Source organism: Cucumis sativus, chromosome 6 (assembly GCF_000004075.3).
Source record: "Cucumis sativus cultivar 9930 chromosome 6, Cucumber_9930_V3, whole genome shotgun sequence".
Taxonomy (NCBI): Eukaryota; Viridiplantae; Streptophyta; class Magnoliopsida; order Cucurbitales; family Cucurbitaceae; genus Cucumis; species Cucumis sativus.
In genome coordinates this window covers 30,581,486-30,600,503 of record NC_026660.2, presented here as the reverse complement: position 1 = coordinate 30,600,503, position 19,018 = coordinate 30,581,486, and the positions used below count along the sequence as shown (strand labels likewise).

The following is a 19,018-nucleotide window of genomic DNA, read 5'->3' as shown; positions in this document are numbered from 1 at the left end:
ATATATATTCAAATTTCAAATGTGGGATTCAAAAACATTATGCTTAAAAAGAAAAGAAAAGAAAAGGAAGGTGTGACACCATCCACCATCCACTTTTAATTAAGAGGATATATAATTATTTGAGATTCATAACCAAAAGGGAAAGCAGAAGGAAGAGTAGGGGTGCTCAAAATAATTGGATGGGATCTACTTTTGTTAATTACTTAATTACTAATGCATCATTCTTTTATTATTATAATTACTTTGTTGTCAATTTTTCCCTTTTAATTTTATTATGTTTCAACTCCTCCTCACCTTTTATTTCATTTTAATATCTTCCTTTATTAAATGAAATTTTTAATATCACGATTTTATTAATATTACTTTAGAAAAATAAAAGTTGTAATTATAATAATTATATTAAAAATAATTAAGTATATAACCAAAAAAATAATTAAGAGACCCGAGCCCAAGCCCAAGCCCAAGCCCAAGCCCAAGCCCGGGACCAGGCCCATTCCCTTTTTTAGTTTCCTTCCGCATTATGTTGTCTTATCGTCTCATCTTTTTTCCCCCTAATAATGGATTTTATTTATATTTGAAGCTTTAATTTGAATTTTTGATTTTTTTTTCTAGGAATGTTTTTGAAAAACAAACGTCCAATTGCTGCTTTTAAAATACTTTATATCATCTATTGTTGAAGTAATTAAGTCACTTTAATTTTTTTAAAAAAAATACTTTGCAAGTAATAAGTAAAAAAATAAAATAATATTATTCTATATGTAACTTTATATTGATGGATAAATTGAATTATATTACATTACTATTACATTGGTTACATGAACATTTCATTATATATTATTTTAATCCTTAACTCAATCTACGTAATATTCGTTTAAATTGATAGGAAACATTCAAATTAAAAAAGTCTAATGTTCTTTTTTAATATTGAAGAAATAGTTTGGAAAATGATATTTCACATTTTATTACTTTTTAAAATTTCCCAAAAATGAGACTATGTCTCTTTATTCCATTGGTATATACGGTAGATAGTTAGCCAAATAGCATTTTGTTATTACTAGATGTTTGTTTGAAGAAGCTAAGGCCATATATAATGCACTTCTTTATTGACCAAAACTCAAGTCTATACCTTCCTATATAAATTTATAAAATTAATTATATGTTCTCAAATCTTGAGATCACCTCCAAGATGTATTACATGTATATCAACATGTATTATTTGACTTTATATTTTTCTAGCAATTTGCATCACAGTTTATTATGACTTTTTATTTTGGGTTTGGTTGTGGACTTCGTGTTTTATTATGATATATACGAGAGTTTACTTTTCATATATATTACTACCATATCAATGGATTAAATTTCTCCCCATGTAAACACAACCTAATGTTCAACTATACATGATTTGTACTTATATTATTAATAAAGAAAATAATATTGTACCTTGCAAAACGTTATTTTTGAAAAAGTACACATTATCATATGTAGAGTTCTCTCTATGCTGTATGTAATGTACTTTCGAGGAGCATAAAGTCATCACTATCTAACTAATTAGTATAAGTTTTCTTTTAACTAACTTGCAATAATAATAATCTTTGTTCAATATCTAACATTATTATTATTGTGTTATTTCATTTGCAAGTTGGGGCTAATTTAAAAAAGAAGAGGGTGTTGATTATGTTTGGGTTAACTAATTTGGACTTGTTCTTAATTTGCATTCTGGGATTTGACTGAGATAATTTAAGATGAAAGCTAAGGTGTGTGTTTAATTAGGCCTATAAAAGGAAGCTAATATATTGGTGATAAAAATCATCAATCTTAGCTTATTATCTTTGCTGTTTAATTAATTTGTTTGCTTTGAGGAAAAGTGTTTTTGAAAAAATGGGGTTTAAAAATTTTGTTTTGTTAATAACTGTGTTTGCTGCAGCTTGCAGTTCCATTGTTATGGCATCTGATCCGAGCCCTCTTCAAGATTTTTGTGTGGCAGATGTCAATAATCCAGGTATATGCATATATATACTTACTGATACACACACATGCATATAATTATTCATAGCAATAATAAAGTGCTATATATATTCTAATGTGTAGATGGATTCGTTATTTTTAGTTCTTGGGTTCTTGGTAATCGTCACAGATTACTAAAATATATTAGTCGTGAAATAACATATTTGATTTGATAATTGTGTTTTGATGGGAGCAGTGAAGGTGAATGGGTTCGTTTGCAAGAACCCAGCTGACGTTACTGCTGAAGATTTCTTCAAGAGTGGGCTTCACACTCCAGGAGACACAAACAACCCTGTAGGCTCCAACGTAACAGCCCTGAACGTGGGCAACTTACCAGGACTCAACACTCTCGGCATCTCCATGGTCCGCATCGACTACGGGCGGTATGGCATCAACGCACCCCACACTCACCCACGCGCCACCGAGATTCTCGTCGTTATTGAAGGAACCCTACTGGTGGGGTTCGTGTCATCAAACCAAGATGGCAACCGTCTCTTCTCCAAGGTCTTAAACAAAGGAGACGTGTTTGTTTTTCCAGAGGGGTTGGTTCACTTCCAACAAAACGTGGGGCGTCATAATGCGGTTGCGATTGCGGGGCTTAGCAGCCAAAACCCAGGCGTCGTTACAATTGCCAATACTGTATTTGGGTCCAAACCAGATATCCCCACTGGTATCATAGCCAAGGCTTTCAAGACTGAAGCTGCCATTATTGCTGCCATTCAAGCCAAATTCCCATAAACTAATGTTATAATTACATTTAATTATGTATTAATCATGTGTGGAGCGAAGTGGAGTGGACATACTCATACTTAAATTTAAATCTAAATAATGCTCTTTTTGGCATCTTCCTGTGTTTTAATTTTGTTACACCTTCTTGGCATCTTTATTGAGAAATTAAAAATCATTGAAATAATACATCTGCTTTGACCGCCACCATGGCCGTGTTCGTGTCCTATATATCAAATTCAATTTAGAGATAAGCAGAAAATCAATCAAATATAATGTAACAAATTGAGTTCTGACACGAACACATATCCAACCAAAATTAATTAATTAATGAAGGAATCAAGCATTTATCTAATCAAACTACTCCTCTTCATCGTCCAAATGTTTGAAATCCTCAAATAAATCCCTCTCTTCTTCTGTTCATAATTTGTTTGAAGATTTTATCCTATTTATGCAATTTCTTGTTCAATTTGGAAAAAAATATTATAGTATAGGCTAGCTCTATTTTTCAGTATCAGTGCTAGCTAAGCTCATTAATGTGATACTAAAATACAATATGCACATAACTTCTTCTTAATCCTTTCTCAATCATTACTTCTATAATCACTTGGTTTTTATTAGAAGAAAAGCAATAAAATAACAAGGATCTCAATGACACAAATTCTCAAGGCAATCAAATAGAATATGCACATAACTTCTTCTTAGGATTGAAATCATATTGATGAATGAGTATTAATGATTATAATCAATCAGAGGTTCCATCCAAAAGAGGGTTAATTAGGATAATTGTATTCCCTCCCTGTTGCCATCATTGCCAATTAATAATAATGATATGAATAAAATGATATGTTGTGCTTGTCTCTCCCTCTTTTAGGAATCGAATAGTGAGTAGCAAATAATAGATGCGCCAAATGTAATCAACCATCAGAAAATTAAAAATAAGTTTTAAAAAACAGAAGTTGGGTTGAATTTTGTTTTGTAGCATGCGTTCTTCTGTGTTTGGTCGAAGAATATAAGTCAGTTTATCATTAAATTATTTCTCATTTAATCCCTTAGTTTTAACATATACTTTCAAATGAAACATCATTAATTGTACATATAACTAATGTAGCTAATATATATATATATATATATATATATATATATATATATATATATATATATATCTATATAGGGTATGTTATACAATTAATAAGTAGAAAGCTAAGTGAATTGACCAAGTAACCAACTGACCATTTAAATGTTGAGGTATGTTTGGAAGTTTCCATTTTGCTTAGCCGGCTCTGCCTTATCCCTAAACCCTAATTAAATCACTAATTATTATTTTATTGTACCAACTCATTTAGACTATTTCAGTATCACAGTAAGCTGATCTCTCAATTTTGTACCTATAAAATCTGCTTCATGGCTTCCCCAAGCTCTTCACCCTCCAAAAACTATTCTATTAACCAACTCTAGCTAATATCTCTGAACCAGAAGAATCCAATATAATATAATGGCTTCTTCCCAACTCATCATCCTCATTCTAGCAGTTTTTGTTGCCACTTCTTCTCTTGTTTTTGCATCTGATCCAAGCCCACTTCAAGATTTCTGTGTTGCTGATCCCAATTGTACAGGTATAATATTTAACTATAATTTGTTTTATGGTGTAATGCATTCTTAATAATTGTCTTATTAAAGTGTTTAGGTTAATATTGGGTTTATGATGTATAAGTTGTTTATTTTGTTACAATTTGATTTTGCAGTGAAAGTGAATGGTGTAGTGTGCAAAGACCCCAAAGCTGTAACTGTAGAGGATTTCTTCTTCACTGGGCTTGACAAAGCCGGCAACACGTCAAACGCAGTTGGATCCAAAGTAACTGCAGCAAATGTGGCGCAAATCCCTGGGCTCAACACTTTAGGCATCTCTTTGGCTCGTATCGACTATGCTCCATGGGGGATCAACCCTCCCCACACGCACCCACGTGCCTCCGAGATCTTGACAGTCCTCGAAGGCACCCTACTAGTGGGCTTCGTCACCTCCAACACCGAGAATCGTCTCTTCACCAAAGTGCTTTACAAGGGAGATGCGTTTGTGTTTCCTGTTGGACTCATTCACTTCCAACAAAACATAGGCTACGGACCAGCGGTGGCTCTAGCTGCTCTCAGTAGCCAGAACCCGGGAGTCATCACCATTGCAAATGCAGTATTCGGGTCTAACCCTGATATTCCAGCCAACATTTTGGCTAAGGCTTTCCAAGTTGATGTGGCCACCATCACCAAGATTCAGTCCAAGTTTTGAGGTTTTCATATAGACTTGTTTTCAACATTAGGGAGAATCATTATTAGAGTTTTCTTTCATTGCAATAAAAATATATGCGTATGTAGCGTGTGGAGAGTGGTTGTAGAGGTCGTTCCGTTCCCCATTAATTGTGTTGTCAGTCAAATTGGTCAATTGTTACTATTGTTTCGTTTGAGACTCTTGTTTTCATTCGTCCCAATATTTTGTTGAATAAAAATTGATGGGTTATTCTATGAACTTTTGTATTATATTAATGAGTATGATTAGAAGGGCCCATATCTAATATCAATTATTAATAAATAAAAAAACGCCCACCGTGGGGCTCGAACCCACGACCACAAGGTTAAGAGCCTTGCGCTCTACCGACTGAGCTAGACGGGCTGTTGCTTAACAATTGAATTTAAATTTATAGATTCAAAACTTTTAGTTGTTATTAACACTAATAACTAAAATCTTTAAAAATATCTCTGATAATAATTTATGTATTTGAAAACAAATGTTTTATCATACATGCTTTTATCTTGTTTGTAATTTTTCTTGGTTAATTTTTATCATACGTGCAAATATACAAAAATTATAAAATCTTACGGAATAAAAATTATAAACAAGAAAAAAATTGAGTGGTTTTAATTAACAAATTCATTGAAAATCAACTTTATCAACACACTGTAGCAATTAAGATTATTACGAAATTGAAAAATGATAAAGACAAACGCAACATTTACATAGTTGTTGTGTGGAAATATATGGTAATCATCCCTATACACGTTGGATGCAAATGTGGCACTTATAACTTACCTTTGATAGCAATGAATTTGTTGAATGATATATTGATGGTAGAAATGGAATATTTGACCAAAATCTCATTCCATCTTCTACTTGGAAAAGGAAATTAAAAACATAATTAACATTAAAACCAAAAAGAAGCTTAGCTTTAACAGCTAATTAATCTCTCATGAAGTACTAAGTCTTAATTACAATTAAATTAAGTTAAGGACCGCCACCTATGATGACTGTGTCGCCGGCAGGGCGGTCCATCTTCAATCACCGCAAGCAAACTCTTTTTTTAATTACTAACCCTCATGATTCTCTACATTTTTGTTACTATAAATTAAAACCCACACAGCCACACACCCAAATCTCAATCCCTTTTAATTTCGAAACGCCCTTAACCCTCCCCATTCATATGGCTTCTCAACTTCTCTTTTCAGCTTTCTTTCTCCTTATTTCCTTTTCCATCTCTTTCGCCTCCGATCCCAGTCCCCTCCAAGATTTCTGTGTCGCTGATCCAAATAGTCCTGGTAATAAAATACTTCCAACAGGATCACTTGAAAAATCATCTAATTAATTATATACGTTGTTATTTCCGGTTCAACTTTAATATCTAATCTTCAAATATACTGATATGGGCTAAGTTTTCTTTTTCTTTTTTACAGTGAAAGTGAATGGTTTAGTTTGCAAGAACCCTAGCTTGGTGGAAGCTAAGGACTTCTTCTTCAGTGGGTTGCATGTGGCCAAAGACACCAACACCCCCACCGGCTCCCAAGTAACCCCGGTGAATGTTGTCCAAATCCCAGGACTCAACACTCTTGGCATCTCTTTGGCTCGCATCGACTATGCCCCATGGGGCATCAATGCTCCCCACACCCACCCACGCGCCACCGAGATCTTGACCGTCCTTGAAGGCAAGCTCTTGGTAGGCTTCATCACTTCCAACCCTGAAAACCGCTTGATCACCAAGACATTGCACAAAGGTGATGTCTTTGTTTTCCCCGTGGGCTTGATTCACTTCCAACAGAATATTGGCCATCACCGTGCAGTCGCTATTGCAGCATTGAGCAGCCAAAACCCAGGTGTTATTACCATTGCTAATGCAGTTTTTGGATCAAAGCCTGACATCCCCACTGATATCCTTGCAAAGGCTTTCCAAACCGATCCTGCTACAATAACCAAGATCCAAGCCAAGTTCTAGACTTGTAGTTAAGGGATCCAAACCTTGTGTTAGGTTATTATTTGTTTGTGTGTGTATTCTGTTCATGTCATGTACTCCAAATTGTATTCAGTTACCTATCCAAATTTGTGTCATTGTACGGCCGATTGATCATTCACACCTTATAGCAAATTAGGATATGTATAATATCATTCATTTAATAATACGACAAATTATTTTATATTGGTGTTCAACCTTTATGCATGGCCTACATTATTATTACTATAAAAAAAAATATTGTGTTGATTAATTTGAGAGCTGTGGCTTTTTATTTAGAAAAAGCAGCCTCAGATACACTTTTCTTTTTTTTACATATTACGAATGTACAAAAATAAGTGATATCAAATGACTATCAAATAAGTATCCTAACTTTTAAATTTGCTGATAAAAATTCATAAACATTAATTGAAAATATTAATAAATCATTTCTTAGTATATAATTAATGTTGAATCAATTGCCAGCGAAGTTGCTGTGGTGTAGTGGTTATCACGTTAGTCTTACACACTAAAGGTCCCCAGTTCGATCCTGGGCAGCAACATCCTACTTTTACTTTTAAATTTTTTCATTTTCTTCTTCTATAACTCAAAAATCAACTTAATTTTAAACAATATTTGATATCTTTTAAAGAAAAATAATGTTAATGAACTCAGAAATAGATTTCTAAATTTTTTTATGGATCATTTTAAATTTATGAATGTCGGTTTTGTCTCTAATATTAGGTTTCTTTTTTAATCATATACAAAATCATTTTACGTAAAATAGGAAACAAACGTTAAATGTTAACCTAATGGAATGCAAATGTAAAAATGTGAGCACAATTACTCATATACATAATAGGAAGTTAAAATCTTCACACCTCAATTTCGGATACTTATAAACATTAATAACAATAAACAAACTTATGAAACAAGCAATAATAATAAGGTTGGATTATATCTTTCATTTGAAAGTAAAAACTAATTTGTGTTTACATACAAAATTAGTCAAATTTGTCTTCTATGAAATGTTCATCGTCTAACATAAACTTATCCAACAAGTTAACATGATCTTAACTTTCAAACCCCAAAAACATAGAACTATACAAATTGTAAAAGTAAGTAACAAAACTAATTAGTCAAATATGTGTATATATATATATATCTTAATTAATAATCACTACCAAACTAATTGACTAATCTTCCCCTCTTGAATTCAGTCCTTCATCTAAACCATAACTAATAAATAAATTATAAAAAAAACACCCATAGTCTTACCAATGTGTGAAATCTGTGTGTGTTTTGATTAATTTGGTGGCCTTACCTTACAAGTTTGATCAACTCCAACCTGCATTATTATTTTACTGTTTCAAACAGGAAAATGTATGTGTGTGTGTGTTTGAAGTTACTAAGAAAATATATATACTTTAGCCGCCCATCAATTATTAAATCTTTGTAAATGATCTATAAATACAGCTTATGGTTGTTAATCCATCCTCACACAATCCAAAACAAAACCATACTTAGCCCTTAATTTGTTATAACACCCTTAATTTGTTTCATATATCAATCCATTATGGCCGCTTCTGCTTTCTTTCTCACCTTCTTTGCTCTTACTTGTTCTATTGCATTGGCTTCCGATCCTAGCCCACTTCAAGATTTCTGTGTTGCTGATAAAAACAGTCCTGGTTAGTATTATATATATATTATACTAGATAGGATCATTCTTTAAACCTTATAGGGGTGCGAGAGACAATGCTTTTTTCTAATATTTTTGCTATTTTGTTATGATGTGGTGCAGTGAAAGTGAATGGCTTTGTTTGTAAGGATCCCAATGTTGTGGAAGCAAAAGACTTCTTCATGAGTGGGCTAAATGTGGCAGGTGACACGAACAACCCAGTTGGTTCTGTAGTAACTCCTGCCAATGTTGTGCAAATCCCAGGGCTGAACACCCTTGGTATTTCTATGGTTCGTATTGACTATGCCCCATGGGGAATCAACGCACCCCACACCCACCCTCGTGCCACTGAAATCTTGACCGTCCTCGAAGGCACTCTCTTGGTTGGCTTTGTCACCTCGAACACAGAAAATCGTCTCATAACCAAGACACTGAACAAGGGCGATGTGTTCGTGTTTCCTGTTGGACTTGTTCACTTTCAACAGAACATTGGTTATGGCCCTGCAGTTGCCATTGCAGCTTTAAGCAGCCAAAATCCAGGAGTTATTACCATCGCTAATGCTGTTTTTGGATCAAAGCCAGACATCCCAACCAATATCCTTGCAAAGGCTTTCCAAACTGATTCGGCTATAATAGCCAACATTCAGTCCAAGTTTTAGATACTATACACTTTTTTTTTTCCATCAGCTGCTTCATTATTGTGTGCTCGCTCTTTAATTACTTTTGTTGCTCAATTCAATGTTGTATTCACATTTGACATTTATGTCCATCCAATAAAATTATTCTCCTTTTGTTAAATTGAATGAATCGATTCTTAGCTTCGTGTTAATCTCTCTCTCAGAAATGTGTAAATACTTTCAACTACTTAAACCTAAAGAAATATAAAGAATAATCAAAGTCCTCAATGCATAGAAGGTTAGAAAAAGAAAAGAATCATCACCTTGCTGTCCAACTCAGAGTTCAAAAGATCTGTATAGCCTTAATTGGTCCATAGCTAATAACCCTACTCATCACGACATGGTTACGTTGTTTGGTTAGTACTTCTAATATCTCAACCTGCATGCCCTTCACTGACTCCCTTTTGAGCACTCCCTGCTTTAATCCTATTGTTTAACAAAATTTTGATATCATCTTCGCCTGCATACGTTGCAATCGCTTCATTACTACTATAAATATATATAAAAAAAGAAAATTTTGTCTGTTCAACTTTCAGTTGGATGCATCTCGTCAAGAATTTAACTCAAACTATCAAACTCATTCTTCCGATTTGGTCTCCATACTGCTACGGTGCATACCTTGGCTATTTCACTTTTAATGTTTAATTTAGTAAAATAATTCAACTATGCACGCTCAACTTGAAAGATTTGAAGTTTAACTGATCTCTCTTTCTTTTTAAAGTATTTATCATTATCTTTTGGATGGTTGAAGGGAAGCTGTCCTCTCATACATGTCCATGGTTGCGTGTGATATGATAGGAAGGTGTCGAGAACATTTTCGATACTCAAAGTTGTAGGGTGTCAATCCAGTCTTGACTTATTTATTTCATGATAGTTGACATATATTTAAGGGATATTTTTAAAAATAACAAAATAAATTAAAATATTTATAAGTTGTATCAAAATTTTGAATATTCCTATCAATGATAGTTCATCCACCACCATAGCATATAGGTTATAAATATTTTATAAAATTTACTATTTTCTAAAATTTTCATATATTTAATGACTTTGACAACTTCTGCATGGACTTTTTCTAAATTAAATCTTGCACAACCTTGAACGTAAGTTAACATTTTTAGATTGCAATATTCATCCATAATTAATCTCTCATTTCACCCTTTCAATAAAAAAATTTCTACAATATAATGTATATAAATCAAAATTAAAACAAAAGTTTGAATGATGAGATTTTTCTTAAAACAATAATCGTTAATTATAATTAATTGGTCCCTAAAATCTTAAAGAAAATTAGAAATTAAATCTCATGATTTGAAAATGTCAAAAGCAACTATTCAAATTCAAATAACAACATGCAAATTAAAAAAAAAAAAAAATCAAATAAAATGTAATTAAGATATTGATTAGGTAGGTAATAGGGTTCTCATGCAACGTTAACCTTTTTCTTTTGAACTAAAGTATGTACGTCAATTTTGTGTTGTATACTATGATTATTATTTAAGTGATGTATTACTTCAAGTTAATTTATCCAACCAAACATTATATTTTCTCCCCCAAATCTTGACAAGTAACAAAAATCCAAAAATCCAAAAACAAAAACCAAGTCAGATTTGGCTATTATCCTAATTTAGTTATTAAGTTTGACCACAGAATTCATATACATTTAATCACTACAATATACCAAGTCTCTCTTAGAGTAAGTCTCACCAATGTTAATAAACAATTAAATTATAGGGATATATAGAAAAAAGCATAATGTTACAATTAAATGTGTGTGTGAAATCTCTCTGTTACCAACTGATCCCAAGACTATTAATTTAATTACTATTTCAAATACAAATTAATGCGTGTTGAGCTAAAGGGTTTAAGAAGTCCTAATTCTTTCTTGCCGTCCTTCAGTTCATTAATTAATTGTATTGTAGTATTGTATTGTATTGTATTGAGAGGTTCTTTTATTTAGTTCTCTATGTATAAATAGAGCTCTCTACCCTCATTCAAAAGCATTAGCAAACATTCAAATTATTAACTTAAACTTTAGAGTTTTTGAATAATATCCCATTATCATGGCCTCTCAACTTTTCTTCCTCACATTTCTTGCTATTACTTGTTCCATAGCATTGGCATCAGATCCTAGCCCTCTTCAAGATTTTTGTGTTGCAGATCCAAATAGTCCTGGTTGGTATTTGATTCTGTTATTGTGTTTGAAGTCCATCAGTACTCTTATTTTCAATATTTATTTTGCTATAAACTGTGTAACATATTATATAGGATATATCATTAATGATGATTGGTTTTGTTATGACATGTATGCAGTGAAGGTGAATGGTGTAGTTTGCAAAGATCCCAATGCTGTAGAAGCCAAAGACTTCTCTATGAGTGGGTTGAATGTGGCAGGTGACACAAACAACTTTGTTGGCTCTGCAGTGACTCCAGCCAACGTTGTCCAAATCCCAGGGCTCAACACACTTGGAATCTCTATGGTTCGTATTGACTATGCCCCATGGGGAATCAACGCACCACACACCCATCCTCGTGCCACTGAAATCTTGACTGTCCTCGAAGGCACTCTCTTGGTTGGCTTCGTCACCTCTAACCCAGAAAACCGTCTCATAACCAAGACACTGAACAAGGGTGATGTCTTCGTCTTTCCCATTGGACTAATTCACTTTCAACAGAACATTGGTTATGGCCCTGCAGTTGCCATTGCAGCTTTGAGCAGCCAAAACCCAGGTGTTATTACTATTGCTAATGCTGTTTTTGGATCAAAGCCCGACATCTCGACCAATATTCTTGCTAAGGCTTTCCAAACTGATTCTGCTATAATAGCCAACATTCAGTCTAAGTTCTAGACAAATATACAGTAGGACACCTCAGAGACTAGATGTCCTGTTATAATTCTCTTATGCTACTTTTTTTCATATTTTATTGCCATTTTAGTTACATTTGATGTTTCATTCACTGTTGTATTCAATTCTAAAATTTATGTTTATCATTCAATAATAAACCATTTTGTTTAAGGGACCCGTTTTTAGTTATTGAGATTTATGTTAGTTTTCATTTTTCTTAATTATGATTTTAACTTTCTTTACATTCGTAAAGTTGAACCTAAAACAAAACAAATGTACGAAATTATAAATCCACTATCGTATGATCATAGTCTTACTGTCACGTCCTAGCAAGTATTAGTCTTTCTCCTTATATGATTCGACTACGCTGCCGAACAAGAGCTCTGAAAAAGCAGGAATCATGTTGCACATTGCTCAAAGCCTTTCAATACCCATTCGGCTTGAAATTCGAGGAAGCAACTTCTCTGGTAGGTCCATGGTATTTGCAATTCCTATCACAATCAACTTGGCTTGTGGCTTTGTAGGCCAATCGAGAATGTTGTACAGAATTGACTGATTTCTTGTTACAAGAAGATCAAGTTCATCAATGAGCAGAATGCAAGGTCGCTCATCATCCCTGCAACTATTTACGTCTGAAAAACGTTTGGTCAACAACTGAAGCGCCTTTTTCCAATTAACCCTATGCCCAGTTAATGCTTCATGAATAACCCTGTATATATTTTCTGGTGCTGCCAGCTTTAGACCATTAACCTCCACAAAGCAATGAGGCCTTAGATTTCCTGCATCAACTTTAGCCCGCAAGTTTCTCATTACCGACAGCACACTCATTGTCTTACCTGTTCCTGGAACACCATAGATGTACAAGCATCGACCCAAGCATTGATCATCACATAAAGCACTTTCAATAAATGTAGTTATCTCCTCGATTTCTTTATTTCTACACGGAAGGGACTTGGGTAGTGACGCCAACATGAGGGTTGCCTTTGCTCTTTCCAATTCAGTCTGTTTGCGACTTCTTGTATGCTCTGGGATCTTCTTAGCTCCTATCTTTTGTAGTCCACAAAATTGTCCTTTCTTTGAATTTGCAGCTAATTCATGGGTTGAGCTAATTCGAGATAGTAAAATTTGTGCTCTCTCTTCTTCATATTTCACATCACCGTCTGAATCGGAATCTGCATTCTGGTCCAACTTCCACTCTGTGTCACTATCAACTGCTTCACTATCCTGTTCTTTATCAATTTCAGCCAACCTCTTGAAACTATGCCAACGAACGCCATATTCATACTCACATAAAAATATATCATCCCCTTCCTTGGCTTTATAATAGTCTTTCGGATTCATGACTTCACACAGTCTAAGAAGCGATTCCATCTCAATATCTGCAAAATCATTAGTCAAGTAAAGCTCTCTCTTCAAGTTATGCGGTTGCCTTCCAGCTGCAGTCTCTTCTGGGATTATATACTATCTAACCTTACAATGATGGTTACCCGTTACTTCTTTCCATATACTTTCAATGTGAGCAGCCCATAAATCGCCAGCTAGAAGCTTCTCCCTCATTGTCCTAACCCGTTTTTTACCCTCCGGAGGCTTTGGCAATTGAACCTCTTTGCCCAATTTGGCAGCCTCACAAAACCCACAAATCCAATCCCCCTCAGGAACCACCTTCATTGGAGGCTTCAAACACTTCAAATGGAAATCACCAAGACAGTCATCACACTCTATCATTATAGCGTTTCCAGATTTAAAGCACACTCTACACTCCTCAACTTCAGGATCTTCATCATCAGAGCTTGCATCTTCTCTCCTCTTCACATAAACATCGTTCCCAGCCTCAAATTCACCGCCATCAAAAACCACTTTTTGATAATACACCCTCTTCCTTAATCTCCCACTCCCTTTTTTGTCGATCCCCTGATTCTTCGAAGCAGTTGCTTTTGTGACCATTGACCTCTTATTGTACGTCTTTCTCTTCTTTCCCTCTAATTGCTCAAAAGATGGGGGAAACATAACTTCATTTAGCTTAACCTCATTATTTTGTGTCGACTTTTGACTCCTTCTATGAGCTTTAAGGTTTCCCTCAGATACAACATTCGTCTTTTCCACTAACCTAGTCGATCTCCGAGACATCTTTGGTCAAACGCAGGGCTTCTTTCAAACTCCAAACAAAGATCTCAACCAAAAACCCACTAAATGCTCTTGAACTTGGGACAGTCCCGGACTCTAAAATCTAACTTAGTAGGCATTCAAGATAATCCAAGAAAAACCCACAAAAACCGCCAAATCCTTACCCTCAACGGAGAAAACGCGCGGCGGCGAGTCGGTGGCCGGCGATTGGAGAAGGTATAGAAAATAAAACAGCGCGAGAGAGGTGCTGACATTTTTACAAATTCTCAAACTAATAGTCTAAAATTTTATTTCATAGGGTTTAACAAAATCTTTGTAAATATTCCTTTCAATTTCAAAATCTATTACCATTCTCTAACTAATCCTTTTTAAGTTTTAATTAGTTTGAAATTATTATTAATTTTAATTAATTATTGAATCTAAATATATTATTATTTATACTTTAAATAAATTTTTAACTATGTTATATTTAACTATATAAAACTATTAAATATAAGATTTTGTAAGTATAATAAAATTTTGTAAATATGTAGGATTAGTTTGGTTTATTTATAAATAACCATATAAAGTTTTTGTTGTGTCAAACATAAAGGAAATTATTTCTCTTACCTTTTCATCTTCTTTCCACTCTTTTTTCTCATTTTTCACTTCCTTTCTTATCTTACGTACTTTTGCATGATCATGGAGAGAGAGAAAAGGAAAGAGGATTTTAAGAGAAGACCTCTCAAATCAGCAATGGAGGATGAAGAGATGAGAAGAATATGCAATTGTGTGAATTAGAGGTTCAGTAGATTTGCTTACATCCACTTTTCAAGATTTCCAAGCCTTTTTATATTCAACAAATCAACTCTTCAAGAAGATGATTCAAAAACAACAAACTCTTATCTGTCTTATTCTTTTAGCTTTAATCTGCTGCCCAAAATTCACTCTTAACAATATCAAAAACAGTCTGAAAGTCAAAGCCAAGTGATCTTAAAAAGTTTGCACTCAAATAATTGAAAAGTAAAAATGTATATTAAGATCGATCGATAAAGACACTTCCAATTTAAACTAATTAAAGAAATTATTACAGCTGATTATTAAACAAATAATCAACGACAGTTCTCAAAACGAATACAATCAAAATTAAAGAAACACACAGTACATCCAAACAAATAAAGAATCAAAGATTTCATCACATACACAACACCACAGACTCAAAACATAAAAAAGTAATAGTTATAAAACTAAACCCATCTCTAGAACTTGGCTTGAATTCCAGCGATGATGGATTTATCAGTTTGGAAAGCCTTTGAAAGAATATCAGTTGAGATGTCAGGCTTTGATCCAAACACAGCATTACCAATGGTAATAACACCAGGGTTCTGGCTACTAAGAGCGGCGAGAGCAACTGCGGGTCCGTGTCCGATATTGTGCTGGAAGTGAACGAGACCAACGGGAAAAACAAACACATCACCCTTTTGAAGCACCTTGGTGAATAGACGATTCTCGGTGTTGGAGGTGACAAAACCAACGTGGAGAGTTCCTTCGAGAACAGTCAAGATCTCAGTGGCACGAGGGTGAGTGTGAGGTGGGTTGATACCCAATGGTGCGTAGTCGATACGTGCCAATGAGATGCCGAGAGTGTTAAGCCCAGGGATCTGAACCACATTCACAGGGGTCACTTTAGATCCAACCGGATTCGATGTGTTTCCTACTTTGTGAAGTCCACTGAAGAAGAAATCATCCGCTGTCACAACTTCGGATTCTTTACACACAACTCCATTCACTTTCACTACAAAATCATTAAGTAAACATGGCCTTAATTAGTTAAAATACAAACACATATACACACACACACAAGACTAAAAATGGTTAAATGTTTGAAATGGTACTGCTTATTTAATGTATATATTTACCTGTATTGGTTGGATCAGCAACGCAAAAATCTTGAAGATGACTAGGATCAGAAGCGAAAACTGCAACGGCATACGTTACAATGAGAAATCCGAAAATGATAGCTTTGGATGCCATGACCACTGAAGTAATATTGAGATCAGATGCAGAAGGATACAAATATAGTTTTGTATATGATGCAAAAAGATCAGAATCAGAAAGTTTGAATATGTTGAGTACTTTTTGTGATATGGGAAGTCGAAAAGACTTCCTTTTTATAGAGAGAGAATTTAAGATGGGATGAAGAAAATTAGGTGGATGAATTTGAAGAAGTCTACTTAATTTTGCCGTCCCTCATATATAATATGATTTCAATTTGAAATCTTAGTTAACGTATATGAATATAATCAGCCTTTACCTCCTATATATCGATGGCAGCCGGCGGATATTCATATGAATCTAACCTTGAATCTTATACATCAGCCATTTGTATGCATGCAGATCCCTTCGTTTATATTATACTAATGAAGCTTAATTTCTCTAATACATTTTTACTTAACCATGAAATATATATATATATATAACTCTTATATGTTTAATTATACTCATCATTTCTCATTTATTTAGTTGTTGTTAAGACAGTAACCTTTCAAAACCAAGCTGTCAAAACTTTCTTTAGGTAAAGAAATATAATTATCTCGAGGTAATTAAAATAAAAATTGCACAAAACTAAGTCAAATTTTTCTTTCATAGTTATTAATTGGAATTTGACTGTTAATCACTACAATACCAAGTCTCTCTTGAACTCATCATATATATAACCTAAAACCTGCCCTTGCTAAACTGCCATAATATATAATTCATAAGATAAAGTTTTCTAGATGATTTATGTAACGTAAAACAATAGTATTGGTCATCTTATGATTATTGTTATGATTTGAGATGTTTATTTAAGATTAAATTTACCAAACAATCAATTATATTATTTTATTCGTCTCGTCCACCAACATAGACAATTATGTCCAGTGGATAAACCTAAGCCAAATTTGTCTTTTATTTCATATATATATTTATGAGACTCATTTTGACCACTTCTATCATATTATTTTAAATTCATGAAGTTTAAACTCAAATTTGATTTAATAACGAAATAAAAGTCAATAATGAAAACAACCCATTAAATTTATCAATGTGAAATACATTAATTACTTTTTCACTTTTGAAATAGAAATGCAATATGTTATAATTTGGTTTGGTGTGTTAAGGGTTTGAAAATTAAGTTATTCAAAGTTGCCTCAATTATTATTAAATAAATTATAGCCGTCAAAGTGATCTATAAATAGAGCTTTTTATTATATTGCTAATCCATTCTCACAATAGTTTGTAAACCAAAACCATACCCCCATATATATATATATATATATATATCTTTTACTTCATCAAAGTTATATATTAATAATGGTGATCAGTACTCAAGTTTTGTTTCTCAGCTTCCTTGCACTAACTTGTTCCATTGGATTGGCATCGGATCCTAGTCCACTTCAAGATTTCTGTGTTGCAGATCCAAATAATCCTGGTATGTATGTGTTATTAATCTAATATTTTCTATGTATTATATATTAATTGTCTTTTTTGTTGAAGATCTCACGTTAAACAAATAGAGATTTCATGATATATTTGATCTGTCAAAGATGATGAACTTCAAGCTTATTTTTAATTTGTTATGTGGCAGTGAAACTGAATGGAATAGTTTGCAAGGATCCCAAACTTGTAGAAGCCAAAGACTTCTTCAGGAGTGGGTTGCATGTGCCAGGTGACACAAACAATTCTGCTGGCTCTCAAATAACTCCAGCCAGTATTGTCCAAATCCCAGGACTCAACACTCTCGGCATCTCCCTTGCTCGCCTTGACTTTGCCCCAAACAGTATCGTTACTCCCCATACTCACCCTCGCGCCACTGAAATATTGACCCTTCTGGAAGGCACACTCTTGGTGGGCTTCGTCACCTCCAACCCTGAAAACCGTCTCATTACTAAGACATTGAATAAGGGCGACGTCTTTGTCTTTCCCATTGGACTAATTCACTTTCATCAAAACATTGCTCATCGTCCAGCTGTTGCCATTGTAGCTTTTAGCAGCCAAAACCCGGGTATTGTTACCATTGAAAATTCTGTTTTTGGATCAAAGCCTGACATCCCAACCAACATTCTTGCGAAGGCTTTTCAAACCAATCCTGCTATTATAGCCAACATTCAGTCCAAGTTTTTGAGATAATTCATTATGTTATACTTTTCATGTGGTATAGGTTTTATCATTCTAGTTGTCTCGCATGCATGCATATCTGTCTAATTTTATTTGTAGTTGAACTGTCTTCCTAAAGTTTCAATTCTATTGTATTTATTTTTCAATACATTGAAAGAGGAAACAGTTATCATTTTAACCATTGATTGAAAATTGATATACTAAAATTAGAAGAAGGAAAATATAAGAGGAGTTTGCAAAAAAAAAAAAAAAGTAAAAAGAAGATTATGGTAATAAAATTGATGTCACCACCATTTCCTTAACTCCAAAAATAACAAATTTAAATATAGATGATTATTGTCAATTACTAGTCAAATTTGCTAAATTTACGATATGAAAAAAAATGTTATAAACGGTTTTTTTTTTTTTGTTATTTCTAAATATATAACATATATAATTGAAAGCGATATTTAAATAAAAAATTAAATGCAAAACCTATCTCTTCAAAAAACAAATTTAACAAAAGAATTTACAATAATAGAGTTCATATCACTACATTTTCTAAATTGTAAAAATAACAAATTTAAAAATTGATAACTC

General features: G+C 33.5%; 9 protein-coding genes and 3 non-coding genes across 12 annotated transcripts; 7 read left to right on the top strand and 5 right to left on the bottom strand.

The window, feature by feature from the left end:
- The first annotated feature begins 1,831 nt into the window (after positions 1-1,831).
- On the top strand, positions 1,832-2,937 carry LOC101210408 (germin-like protein 8-2). Its single transcript, XM_004134848.3, has 2 exons — positions 1,832-1,999; positions 2,201-2,937. The coding sequence occupies exons 1-2, from the start codon at positions 1,879-1,881 to the stop codon at positions 2,740-2,742; spliced, it is 663 nt and encodes a 220-aa protein (XP_004134896.1). The 5' UTR covers positions 1,832-1,878; the 3' UTR covers positions 2,743-2,937.
- Positions 2,938-4,152: 1,215 nt separating this feature from the next.
- LOC101204339 (putative germin-like protein 2-1) lies at positions 4,153-5,248 on the top strand. Its single transcript, XM_004134569.3, has 2 exons — positions 4,153-4,346; positions 4,476-5,248. Exons 1-2 carry the CDS (start codon positions 4,226-4,228, stop codon positions 5,009-5,011), a joined length of 657 nt encoding a protein of 218 aa, XP_004134617.1. The 5' UTR covers positions 4,153-4,225; the 3' UTR covers positions 5,012-5,248.
- Positions 5,249-5,319: 71 nt separating this feature from the next.
- TRNAK-CUU lies at positions 5,320-5,392 on the bottom strand. The gene has a single exon. It is a non-coding gene; the product is annotated as a tRNA-Lys (tRNA).
- A 759-nt stretch (positions 5,393-6,151) lies between these two features.
- LOC101210076 (putative germin-like protein 2-1) lies at positions 6,152-7,195 on the top strand. Its single transcript, XM_004134594.3, has 2 exons — positions 6,152-6,312; positions 6,448-7,195. The coding sequence occupies exons 1-2, from the start codon at positions 6,198-6,200 to the stop codon at positions 6,981-6,983; spliced, it is 651 nt and encodes a 216-aa protein (XP_004134642.1). The 5' UTR covers positions 6,152-6,197; the 3' UTR covers positions 6,984-7,195.
- Positions 7,196-7,467: 272 nt separating this feature from the next.
- Positions 7,468-7,540, top strand: TRNAV-UAC. The gene has a single exon. It is a non-coding gene; the product is annotated as a tRNA-Val (tRNA).
- Positions 7,541-8,470: 930 nt separating this feature from the next.
- LOC101203856 (putative germin-like protein 2-1) lies at positions 8,471-9,462 on the top strand. The gene is made up of 2 exons (XM_004134567.3): positions 8,471-8,665; positions 8,779-9,462. The coding sequence occupies exons 1-2, from the start codon at positions 8,554-8,556 to the stop codon at positions 9,312-9,314; spliced, it is 648 nt and encodes a 215-aa protein (XP_004134615.1). The 5' UTR covers positions 8,471-8,553; the 3' UTR covers positions 9,315-9,462.
- A 1,870-nt stretch (positions 9,463-11,332) lies between these two features.
- Positions 11,333-12,377, top strand: LOC101205946 (putative germin-like protein 2-1). Its single transcript, XM_004134576.3, has 2 exons — positions 11,333-11,507; positions 11,646-12,377. The coding sequence occupies exons 1-2, from the start codon at positions 11,396-11,398 to the stop codon at positions 12,179-12,181; spliced, it is 648 nt and encodes a 215-aa protein (XP_004134624.1). The 5' UTR covers positions 11,333-11,395; the 3' UTR covers positions 12,182-12,377.
- Positions 12,378-12,431: 54 nt separating this feature from the next.
- LOC116404379 (origin of replication complex subunit 1-like) lies at positions 12,432-13,584 on the bottom strand. Its single transcript, XM_031886708.1, has one exon. It carries the CDS (start codon positions 13,547-13,549, stop codon positions 12,593-12,595), a length of 957 nt encoding a protein of 318 aa, XP_031742568.1. The 5' UTR covers positions 13,550-13,584; the 3' UTR covers positions 12,432-12,592.
- Positions 12,455-14,336, bottom strand: LOC101210651 (origin of replication complex subunit 1B-like). The gene has a single exon (XM_011660025.2). It carries the CDS (start codon positions 14,303-14,305, stop codon positions 13,640-13,642), a length of 666 nt encoding a protein of 221 aa, XP_011658327.2. The 5' UTR covers positions 14,306-14,336; the 3' UTR covers positions 12,455-13,639.
- On the bottom strand, positions 13,415-13,492 carry LOC116404840. The gene has a single exon (XR_004217939.1). It is a non-coding gene; the product is annotated as a small nucleolar RNA snoR28 (small nucleolar RNA).
- Positions 14,337-15,297: 961 nt separating the features above from the next.
- Positions 15,298-16,391, bottom strand: LOC101203615 (putative germin-like protein 2-3). Its single transcript, XM_004134566.3, has 2 exons — positions 16,201-16,391; positions 15,298-16,076 (listed from the first exon to the last, which is right to left on the bottom strand). The coding sequence occupies exons 1-2, from the start codon at positions 16,313-16,315 to the stop codon at positions 15,541-15,543; spliced, it is 651 nt and encodes a 216-aa protein (XP_004134614.1). The 5' UTR covers positions 16,316-16,391; the 3' UTR covers positions 15,298-15,540.
- Positions 16,392-17,635: 1,244 nt separating this feature from the next.
- Positions 17,636-18,644, top strand: LOC101210891 (putative germin-like protein 2-1). Its single transcript, XM_031887060.1, has 2 exons — positions 17,636-17,753; positions 17,874-18,644. The coding sequence occupies exons 1-2, from the start codon at positions 17,636-17,638 to the stop codon at positions 18,449-18,451; spliced, it is 696 nt and encodes a 231-aa protein (XP_031742920.1). The 3' UTR covers positions 18,452-18,644.
- The last annotated feature ends 374 nt before the right edge of the window (positions 18,645-19,018 follow it).

Bases quoted from the DNA above. Each gene is read 5' to 3' on its own strand.
- LOC101210408 (XM_004134848.3), top strand. From the start codon at position 1,879: ATGGGGTTTAAAAATTTTGTTTTGTTAATAACTGTGTTTGCTGCAGCT. The intron at 2,000-2,200 runs GTATATGCATAT...TGATGGGAGCAG, and splicing joins GGCAGATGTCAATAATCCAG to TGAAGGTGAATGGGTTCGTT.
- LOC101204339 (XM_004134569.3), top strand. From the start codon at position 4,226: ATGGCTTCTTCCCAACTCATCATCCTCATTCTAGCAGTTTTTGTTGCC. The intron at 4,347-4,475 runs GTATAATATTTA...TTGATTTTGCAG, and splicing joins TGCTGATCCCAATTGTACAG to TGAAAGTGAATGGTGTAGTG.
- LOC101210076 (XM_004134594.3), top strand. From the start codon at position 6,198: ATGGCTTCTCAACTTCTCTTTTCAGCTTTCTTTCTCCTTATTTCCTTT. The intron at 6,313-6,447 runs GTAATAAAATAC...TCTTTTTTACAG, and splicing joins CGCTGATCCAAATAGTCCTG to TGAAAGTGAATGGTTTAGTT.
- LOC101203856 (XM_004134567.3), top strand. From the start codon at position 8,554: ATGGCCGCTTCTGCTTTCTTTCTCACCTTCTTTGCTCTTACTTGTTCT. The intron at 8,666-8,778 runs GTTAGTATTATA...GATGTGGTGCAG, and splicing joins TGCTGATAAAAACAGTCCTG to TGAAAGTGAATGGCTTTGTT.
- LOC101205946 (XM_004134576.3), top strand. From the start codon at position 11,396: ATGGCCTCTCAACTTTTCTTCCTCACATTTCTTGCTATTACTTGTTCC. The intron at 11,508-11,645 runs GTTGGTATTTGA...ACATGTATGCAG, and splicing joins TGCAGATCCAAATAGTCCTG to TGAAGGTGAATGGTGTAGTT.
- LOC116404379 (XM_031886708.1), bottom strand. From the start codon at position 13,549: ATGGAATCGCTTCTTAGACTGTGTGAAGTCATGAATCCGAAAGACTAT.
- LOC101210651 (XM_011660025.2), bottom strand. From the start codon at position 14,305: ATGTCTCGGAGATCGACTAGGTTAGTGGAAAAGACGAATGTTGTATCT.
- LOC101203615 (XM_004134566.3), bottom strand. From the start codon at position 16,315: ATGGCATCCAAAGCTATCATTTTCGGATTTCTCATTGTAACGTATGCC. The intron at 16,077-16,200 runs GTAAATATATAC...ATGATTTTGTAG, and splicing joins TGCTGATCCAACCAATACAG to TGAAAGTGAATGGAGTTGTG.
- LOC101210891 (XM_031887060.1), top strand. From the start codon at position 17,636: ATGGTGATCAGTACTCAAGTTTTGTTTCTCAGCTTCCTTGCACTAACT. The intron at 17,754-17,873 runs GTATGTATGTGT...GTCAAAGATGAT, and splicing joins TGCAGATCCAAATAATCCTG to GAACTTCAAGCTTATTTTTA.